Genomic DNA, 10,762 nt, shown 5'->3' with positions numbered 1-10,762 from the left:
ATAACGCGGCAAATAAGTAACAAACGATTTTTTCCCTAACAGAAAATATTTGAAAACCAAAACATTCATTGTATAAAAATGTATCAATATATAATTGTAAAAACATTCATTGTATAAAAATGTATCAATATATAATTGTAAAAACATTCATTGTATAAAAATGTATCAATATATAATTGTAAAAACATTCATTGTATAAAAATGTATCAATATATAATTGTAAAAACATTCATTGTATAAAAATGTATCAATATACAATTGTAAAAACATTCATTGTATAAAAATGTATCAATATATAATTGTAAAAACATTCATTGTATAAAAATGTATCAATATATAATTGTAAAAACATTCATTGTATAAAAATGTATCAATATATAATTGTAAAAACATTTATTTAAAGTCTGCGTAAGAAAATAAAATTTTAATAAAACAATTTTGTAATAAAAATAACATTGGATTTTTATAAAGTAAAATAGCTTTTTTTTTTTTCGAACAAATAAATAATTTAAATGAAACATTTTTTTTTTAATTAAAGCAACTTTGAAGGGTCAACAACAAATTAATAATTTAAATGTTTTTGGACCAAGAATCGCCACCTGGCGACAGTTTAGTGAAATCCACCAAAAAAAGATGGCCGCTGTCCGCATACTGCATGTGCCTTTAGTTGTTTCGTGAACACAAAAAGTGTTAAAACAAAATTAAATTTTCTAAATAAAATATTTGTTTTATTATTTGATAATACAAGAAGTGTTTTCTTTTTCGTTTGTTCCGTAATAACACAAGAAATGTTAAAAACTAAAGTAGTTTTTTTTTTTTTATAAATATATAATTTCGTTTTCGTGTCTTCCGTTCGGTTTCGTTGCATAATTAACCGTATCCACTTCCGGTAGCTTGATTTTTTTTTTCGAGCAGTGATCTTGGACATTACCTAAAAATATACACATTTTTTTTGGAGGGTGTGTGTGTGTGCTCGTTTTAAAACTATATCTACCTCAGTATTTTTTAAATTTTCTATTTTGGGGCGATTATCGAGACTCCTAAGACGTGATCCTCTCATTTCGGACATTTTTTTTGTTCAAAAGTATACTCGACATTAGTTTTTTTTTTTTTTTTTTTTTTTTAACTAAATAAAGTTTTGGAAATAAGTTTAACGACTAAAAACTTACAAAGCTAGGTAGAAAAAACACTTAGAAAAAACAATTTATTTATTTTTAAACAACGGTAAACAAGTAAAAAATATTTTAAAAAAATATTATGGGATGTGTATTCGCTTTTAAAAACAATATCTCCTTCAAGAACAGTCATAAAATGTGTTTTCAATCGATATTTATTTAATAATGGACCGGTTTTCCTACCTAGCAAAAATGGACGAGTTTTCCGGAGACGAGTTTTCCTAAATTCTGATAGAACCGTAACATAAAAAGAAAGAATGACAATGTATTTCCTTACAAAATGCATTTTCAACACCTTTTTCAACACAACGAAAGATAAAGAGTACGTGAAGAATGATATTGAGAATATCCAAAAAATATTACTGTGTGAAATAAATGTTTTTGTCTTAAGAGAGATTGAGTACAAACGTGTATTTCAGCTGGTGCCACGTGCTTTTACATGTGTCTAAATGAATAGGCATGAAGAACTATGTGTTTGACTAATTTGCCTTGTTATTGGTGCATGCGTCTATGAAGTTTCTATATGTACGTTCCTTGCGCGACGTGTGTCGGCGGGCTTCACTGGTAGTACAACAGTTCATGAATGTCTCTTGATATATTTGTCGACGGCTCTCATCTTAAAAGGGTGGCAGTTAGGATGATGGTGTACGTGTGTTTATAAATAAGGAAAGAGAAAGAAAGATTTAAAAATCCGTCAAATTAAAACCTGAAAAGTCAATCAAACAAACTACTATCTGTTTGGCCACGGATCAGATAAATATGGTTTAAGCAGCAACTTGTGTTCAATTAATCGTATACAATAAATCTTTTGCAGTTAATGATGTATTTTCACATTAAATAACACAACAAAGTGTTGATAAGCCTTAAAACTGGTAAAAACAGAGGTAATAGTCTCCTGCAAAACAAGATTCTTTAACAAATAAATCCGAAGTCAAACCTTATTAAAACAATGCTGAAAGGTTAATTTGTTTAAATAATCATGAAAATAAATAAAGACATAACTCAAATGTAAAAACAAAATAAAAATAAAAATTTATTTTTTCATAACAAAAAAAAAAAAAAAAAATATCACAGTTTTAACAAATAAATTATTTGTTTGATGAAAGTAGTTCGAATGAAATGGATGTTTGATTAAAAATAATTTAGTTCAAATTTTGAGGTAAAGGTTTTTTTATCAAAAAATCATGAAAAATGAATTAATGTACATATTTACAGTTTTTCACAAGTCATTGTAAAAGTGTTAAGTATATACATATATGTATATATGTCGGTATGTGTGTGCGTGTGTAAGACATATAAATCCGCTTGTAAGAATGTTTATGTCTCTTCATACATAACCGCTATAATTCTTGTTGTTTATTTTTCGTTTTTTATCAGTTTGTTTTTTCTTTTTTTTGTGATTATGTATGAAATTAATTGTTTTTTTTCGTGCATGTGTGTGTGTGTGTTAATGCACTTCTTCAACTGTAGGTCCTTGTTGGGATGTGTTGTTATTTGATGATGAAGCCGTGTGCAATTTTGACATGATGGGTGAGCATACCTTTTGTATTTCTTGTAACTTGTGTTTAAACTCGTCCTTGTCAGCTAGGCTATTATTGTCGATCCACTGTAAACACTGGTCACATGTGACAGCAAGCAGCTTTCTGTCGTCTGCTGATAACTTTCCGTTGTCCTCTGCTAAAGCCTGTTTAACTGCAAACACATAATTTTCAAGTTGATTTCGGCTGTCGACACGTTCGCGCTGTTCCTGGTCGGCCTGTTTGTATTTTTCTGCGTCGGACAGCATCTGGTCGATTTCATCTTTACTCAATCGTCCTTTGTCGTTTGTGATGGTGATCTTATTTGATTTACCCGTGCATTTATCGACGGCTGACACGCTGAGGATTCCGTTGGCGTCCACATCGAAACTTACTTCGATTTGGGGTACGCCCCTCGGTGCAGGCGGGATGCCAGACAGTTCAAAGTGTCCCAGACAGTGGTTGTCTTTTGTCATAGCTCTCTCTCCCTCGAATACTTTGATGCTGACGCCGGGTTGGTTATCGGAATAGGTAGTGAACACTTGCGACGCTTTGCTAGGAATTCTTGTGTTGCGATTGATGATGTTAGTCATCACGCCACCGGCCGTCTCGATTCCAAGAGACAATGGTGCCACATCGACTAACAACACGTCGCGAATGTTATCCGATGTGTTATCACCGCTTAGCACGGCTGCCTGGACAGCGGCGCCGTACGCAACAGCCTCATCAGGGTTGATAGATTTATTGACGGTTTTTCCGTTCATAAAGTCCTGTAGCATTTTCTGGATCTTGGGGATGCGTGTTGATCCACCGACCAGGACGATATCGTCGATGCTGGCCTTGTCGAGTTTAGCATCTCGCAGTGCCTTCTCTACTGGTTCTAACGTCGATCGGAACAAGTCTGAGCAAAGTTCTTCGAAGCGAGCCCTTGTGATTTTCGTGTAGAAGTCGGTTCCTTGGTAAAGAGAATCGATTTCAATACTCGCCTCGCTGCTACTCGACAGTGTCCGTTTTGCTCGTTCGCACGCCGTACGCAAACGACGCAGAGCACGTGGACTGCTTTTCAAGTCTTTTCGGTGTTTACGTTGAAACTCTTGGACAAAGTGATCAACAAGTCGGTTGTCAAAGTCTTCTCCTCCTAAGTGTGTGTCGCCAGCTGTTGACCTCACCTCGAACAGCGAGCCGTCGTCTATAGTTAAGATGGACACATCAAATGTACCACCACCCAAATCGAAGATGAGCACATTTTTCTCACCCTTAAGGTTCTTGTCGAGCCCATAAGCCAGTGCGGCAGCCGTTGGTTCATTAACAATTCTTAACACGTTCAAACCAGCTATAATGGCAGCATCTTTTGTTGCCTGTCTCTGTGAATCGTTGAAGTATGCTGGAACAGTGACCACTGCGTCTGTCACCGTGCAACCGAGGTAGGCCTCTGCAGTCTCCTTCATCTTACTCAATACCATCGAACTGATCTCCTCTGGGGTGAACGCCTTCCTCTCACCACGGAAGTCAACCTGAAACTTGGGTTTCTTTCCATCACTGTTCACCACATGGAATGGCCAGTGTTTCATGTCGCTTTCGACGGATGGTTCATCGAACTTCCTGCCAATCAAGCGTTTCGCATCGAACAGCGTGTTTTCTGGATTGAGGGCCGCTTGGTTTTTAGCTGCATCTCCAACCAATCTCTCTGTGTCCGTAAATGCCACATAGCTGGGTGTGGTTCTGTTGCCCTGGTCATTGGCGATGATCTCCACCTTGCCGTGTTGGAACACACCTACACACGAGTAGGTTGTGCCCAAATCGATACCAATTGCAGGTGATTTAACCATTTTTTTTCAGCTTGAGAACTTTCAATATTCTTCAGACTGTCAATTACTTTTTTTTTCTCGCACTTGTTTGGTGTCTTTTTAAATAATTTTCTTAACAGTTGAAAATATCAATAAAGATGAGAAATCTTTACAATCCTTTTGCACAAAAATGACGTAAATTCACAGATGGAATTTAAAATCTCAGTACACGTTTGAAAATATTCTAATTCAACAAAATTTTGTTATCAAATCCAAAAAAGTTCGGAGTCACAATCGCTTGTCGTAACGTAAAACGTGTTGTTATTGTTGTTGTCTTTCTTGCAGTAAAATTAATGAATGAAAAGCTACGGCAAACGAACGGCTTTATATAGTAAGTGAATACCCCCTTCCTCCGATTGAATGTGTTGTTGGCTGTCGCCTCTTCCTCGATGCGACGCGTTACTTCTCGTACGTTGTAGCAGGATTGAGAACGTTCTAGTAAGCAGCCAGTCGTTTCGCGTTGTTTTCAGTAATTTCTCGAACGTTCCCTTGCAAAGGAAAATGATTTTCTCGTTCTCTTTCTTTTCTATTCTTGTTACACAATTTTTCTCACGGTTAAACTTCAGTTTCAACTTTTAATCCGTTTCACATTTAATTAACTTAATAATATGCAATTAAATTTAAAACATTCTGTTCTAATGATACACTTTACCTTTTCTGCTGCCGGTCAGTGGAGGAGAAATCCTTCATGACTGAGACAATTTTTTATCTTTGTTCTTATCCAGAGTGCCTGTTTTTGGGGAACTGAGTGTTCCCTACATTTAAAACCGACCTTGTGTCTAAATCTCCTTTCGTGGGGAGGCAGGTAAATAGGAATAATAATATTTAATCTATAATATAAATCTCACCTGTCTGTTTAAATGTATGTATGTATGTATGTATGTATGTATATCTGCCTAAAACTTTTGACAGAGACGACGGATTTTGATTAGATCAATATCGTTTTGAAGTACGGCCCTTTGGACAACAAATATCGAAAAATTGGCTAAAAACATTAATTCTTTCACCCTCAACTGGGCACTTTTTTAAACTTACGTCACTTCCGGTTGGCGCAACAGCAAAGACGTCACGTTTTTTTTAAAGTTCTTTTCCTCCTTTGTGGTACGTGTTCGAGCCTGCCTGCCTGCCTACTACCACTTTTTTTTTTTTTTTGCTGCTCAACACACACCTCCAAACATCCGGGCAACGTCGGGTAGTTTATAATATAAATCTCACTTGTCTGTTTAAATGTACGTATGTATGTATGTATGTATGTCTGCCTAAAACTTTTGACAAAGATGACAGATTTTCATGAAAGCGGTATCGCTTTGAAGCTCGACCCTTCGGACGACAAATATTGAAAAATTGGCTAAAAACATTAATTCTTTCACCCTTAACTAGGCACTTTTCTACAAAGAGTGTCGTTTTTTTTTTTTTGCGTCGCCATTTTTGCAAATCATCGTATCGGTTGGAATGACTTTACTAATTTCAATGTTCCGAACTTCCGGTCGCGCCATGGAGTAGGAGTAAGATACCAGGTTTCCTTTCACTTTCTTTTCCGCCATTGTGTCACAGGCTCGAGCCTGCCAGCCAATTTTTTTTTTTTTCTCAACACGCACACCTCCAAACACCCGGGCAATGCCGAGCACCCAGGCTAGTTAATAAATATAAATGAAATATTTATAAAACTTTTTTTTTTATTATTGATTAATTAATTAATTAGTTAGTATAGTTTAATCATTTGACACCACATAAATCTAAAACTTCTTTTTATCTGTAGGAACAATTTTTCCGTTATGTTATATTGTGACTTTTGATGCTAATTGTTGTAAAGACGAATGACACCAGTATAATATTGTATCTATCTGCCACCAATCACACTGGATACTTCTGACGTCTGTGTAATATTGTGTATGCTATGAGGTGCAATATTTTTTTAGTTATCTTTTGATGATAACATATAAACATTAGTAATAGAGACATAAGTCGGGATAGGGTTGAAATACAATCATGTGTATAACTTTTATTCACAGAAGTGCTTCGGTGGGGGACGGAAGTGCCTATATATTTATCTTTTTATTAGAACGGGAGCATCTAAGGGGAATAACTCATACTATGATATCCCTCTTTTCCTAAAACAACAAAACAGTCAAAACGCAAAGGGACTATGACACATTAGGACGGAGCCTGGTTGTCCAACTAAGGACTGTCCTCATCGTATGTAAACTTTTTAAGTGGTCTTATTATATGATTGGATTTGGATATTCTTTGAGATTTATTATGAGTGTTGGGTGTTTTGAGAGGTGTATTGGAAACAGGTCTGCCATTAGTTGTGGCAGGGCTGGTTTGTTCCATGGGTGCGCGACCTGTTTTTATGCCAACTGCTGATCCCCCATTGGATTCTGGTGATATCACGGCTGAGGATGCAGATTCTTCTGAGTTCCATTTTGCAGCAGACTTATCTTTTCTCAGATACTTGAGGTTTCGGTAAAATAACTTTCCAGATGAAGATGTATGTGACCACTACCTTTGATACAGGCGAGTGGCTGTCCTTTCTTTTTGGGTCGAATTGTTGAGACACTTTACTGGTAAGTTTACTATGAGCTTTCGGTTCAATAGTAATTCGCAAGATGATGAAATTACATGGTCGATAGGGGTTGATGATAAATACAGCAATACTATGTCTAAGTCATGACCACTTAAGGCAGCCTTTCTAATGGCAGATTTTATGGCTCGCACACAGCGTTCTGCTAGACCATTTGATTGAGGGTATCTAGGAGATGATGTATAGTGTTCAAATACTTTTGTAAATTGCTTGAACAGGCTAGAGCTATAGTGAGGACCATTGTCATTGATGACTCTCTCTAGGATCCCTTGTTCTCCAATTATTTGTTTAGTTAGTTTGGTTACTTCCTGACTAGAGAATAGAGAACTCCTTTAATTTCCTCACATAAGGCGACTTGGAATAGTTATCCACCATTAGCATGTAATTGTGACCTTCACTATAGAAAAAGTCAGTGGCCACTACTTGCCATGGCCTCACAGGAATCTCATTTCGCATCAGGGGTTCTGTACTCTGTGCTTTTTGGTGCTGTGCTATAGGCCAGATTGTTGTACGATTAATTATTAATGTTGTGCCAAAAGACACAACTTTTTGCTCGGAGCTTACATTTTTTCATTCCCTGATGACCATAATGGATTTTTAGTAGAATTTCCGGCTGCATGACTTTTGGGTATAATTATCTGACCACTCTTCATTAAAATTAATATAATTATCTGACCACTCTTCATTAAAATTAATATAATTATCTGACCACTCTTCATTAAAATTTATATAATTATCTGACCACTCTTCATTAAAATTTATATAATTATCTGACCACTCTTCATTAAAATTAATATAATTATCTGACCACTCTTCATTAAAATTAATATAATTATCTGACCACTCTTCATTAAAATTTATATAATTATCTGACCACTCTTCATTAAAATTTATATAATTATCTGACCACTCTTCATTAAAATTTATATAATTATCTGACCACTCTTCATTAAAATTTATATAATTATCTGACCACTCTTCATTAAAATTAATATAATTATCTGACCACTCTTCATTAAAATTTATATAATTATCTGACCACTCTTCATTAAAATTAATATAATTATCTGACCACTCTTCATTAAAATTTATATAATTATCTGACCACTCTTCATTAAAATTTATATAATTATCTGACCACTCTTCATTAAAATTAATATAATTATCTGACCACTCTTCATTAAAATGCTATTTTCAATAGCCAGCTCGTCTCGATATGACCAATATGACCACAAGTTTTTGCTTATTTCCTTGGATATGTTAGGCCAGCGATGCAGGATAGTTTCCTTGAGCTCACAGAGTTTTTGTTGTCAGCTTTTGTTGCTAGCTTCATGTGTTAATTTTTCTGTGGAAAAATGAATCTCAGGTCATACCCTTGTAGGCATAGCAACATGTGTTGCAGAGGTGGAGCTGTGATTAAATTCTTAAAACTGATCATTTCTAATGGCTTATGATCGCTTTCTACTTGCAATTCACATCCATATAAGTAAATTTTGAATTGCTCACTGCTAAAAACAACAGCTAGAAGCTTGCACTCTATGTTCACATATCTTTGTCTCCGTTAGTGCTTTTGAGGCAAATGCAATTGGTTTTCCTTCATTCATCTACTTGTAGGCTTGTGTCTTTGGATGGGTCAAAGTATGTAAGGGACATTTCCTGGCAAATCAAGTCCTTGATTTTTTTGCAGTGCTTCCTGGTGACTAGTAGTCCATTGGTAATCAAATTCTTTCATTAGTGGATCTCTTATGGGTGCAGAGAGATGCGGAATGAAGGGTGCTAAGTAGGTGATAATTTCTAAGACCTTTTGCAACTCTGTAATGTGGCTAGGGCTGGGTAGTTGCTTTATTGCATCTACTTTGCTTGGATCTGGTTTCATATCATCCTTGTCATAGATAGCACCAAACAAATTGATCTGCTTTTGATCAATTGCACATTTTTCATGGCATAACCCTTCGGTTTGTGCTATTTTCATTAATTTGTGCAGGTTTCGATCATGCTCCTGCTTCGTTTTCCCATAGACAATGACATCATCAATTAGTCCAATTATATCAGGGCATTTTTCCAGTATAATGTCCATTCTCTGCATAAATATATCCTGAGACATTACCAGACCAAAGGGCATTCTTTGAAAACAGAATCTCCCAAATGTTGAGTGGAAGGTCGTTAATAATTGTGATTCTGCATCAAGTGGTATGGACCAATATCCATTTTTAGTGTCTGACTTGGAAAAGTCTTGAGCCCTGACAGTTTGTGTACTAACCCCTCCATTGTAGGAGTCTTATAATGGCATCTCATGTTAAGATCTTTTGGGTCGAGACATAGGGAAGTTTTCCATTCTTTTTTTGAATATACACTATAATACTAACCAATTCGGTTGGTTCACTAACACTTCTGATAATGCCTTGTTATTCCATAAACTTTACTTCCTCTTCGATAAGAGTAGTAGTTGAGGGGCAAAAATCAGAAGCTCACAATATTAATGCCGGTGTCCCTCAGGGGTCCATCCTGGGCCCAACTCTTTTCCTGATCTACATTAATGATCTTCCAAATCACATCCTTACATCATTTGTAGACATTTATGCTGACGACACTACCATTTATGGTAGCACATCTAAGACAGTAAACGACCAAGTTCTCTCCAATTCTCTCTCCTCTGATCTTGAGCACGTAGTACAATGGGGAAAGGAGTGGCTGGTTACTTTTAATGCATCTAAAACCAAGCTTCTCTCTTTACATCATCAACATTCTGATCCACATCTGGCATCAATTGAAATGAATGGCTCTCGTCTTCAGGAGGCCTCAAGTTTTGACAAGCTTCTGGGCTTGACCATTACTCCTGATCTTAAATGGAACATGTACATCAAATCTGTTGCCAAGGCCACTGGAAAAATGGTGGGATCTTTCTATCGATCCGGTAAATATCTCACTGCTGATGCTATTCTCTATCTATATAAGAGCCAGGTACGTCCAAGGATGGAATACTGTTGCCACATCTGGGCAGGAGCTGCTAGAAAGGACTTGTCCTGCCTTGAGTTCAAAATAGACTTCGTAGCCTCGTAGGAGATGTCCTTTTCTCTTCCTTGAACCTCTATCTTACAGAAGAGATGTTGCGAGTTTGTCTCTGATGTATCGTTATTTTCATGGAAAGTGTTCGACTGAGCTTCAATCTATGGTCCCCCCCTCGCCAAACTTTCACAAGAAATACTCGTCTAGCTGTACACACTATCAATAATTCCCCCACTCTTTATCTGTGCCTAAACCTAAGCGTAGATTCCATGAACAAAGCTTCTTTCTTAGAACTGCACGCCTGTGAAATTGTCTTCCGTTTTCCTGCTTTCCGGCTGACTACAATATGGTTGTGTTCAAGTCTAACGTAAATAAGTTATTGATGAGCCGTTCTATATAAGTTATCAAATTTACCAAATTTTCATTACTAATGATTACTATGTTGTCCAATTTCTACTGTACACTCTTTAACCCTTATCCTTGAGTGGCCTCTTGGCCTTGATAAGTGGTGATGCCTATGTAAAAAAAAAAAAAAATTTCATTTCTCAGATGGTTTGGACATTTCCTTGATGCATGGATTGCTGAGTGATCATCGGGCTTTAGGACTATGTGATAATTACTTTTGAAGTGTCT

The 10,762-nt window shown here is 36.2% G+C and overlaps 1 protein-coding gene across 1 annotated transcript; it reads right to left on the bottom strand.

Annotated features, from left to right (window-relative positions):
• Positions 1–2,485: 2,485 nt before the first annotated feature.
• LOC145291134 (heat shock protein 70 B2-like) lies at positions 2,486–4,891 on the bottom strand. Its single transcript, XM_080136655.1, has one exon. It carries the CDS (start codon positions 4,519–4,521, stop codon positions 2,623–2,625), a length of 1,899 nt encoding a protein of 632 aa, XP_079992781.1. The 5' UTR covers positions 4,522–4,891; the 3' UTR covers positions 2,486–2,622.
• Positions 4,892–10,762: the final 5,871 nt, after the last annotated feature.

Source organism: Euprymna scolopes, chromosome 2, assembly GCF_053919585.1.
Source record: "Euprymna scolopes isolate OS-2025 chromosome 2, ASM5391958v1, whole genome shotgun sequence".
NCBI lineage: Eukaryota > Metazoa > Mollusca > Cephalopoda > Sepiida > Sepiolidae > Euprymna > Euprymna scolopes.
This window is presented reverse-complemented; position numbering and strand designations above follow the sequence as displayed.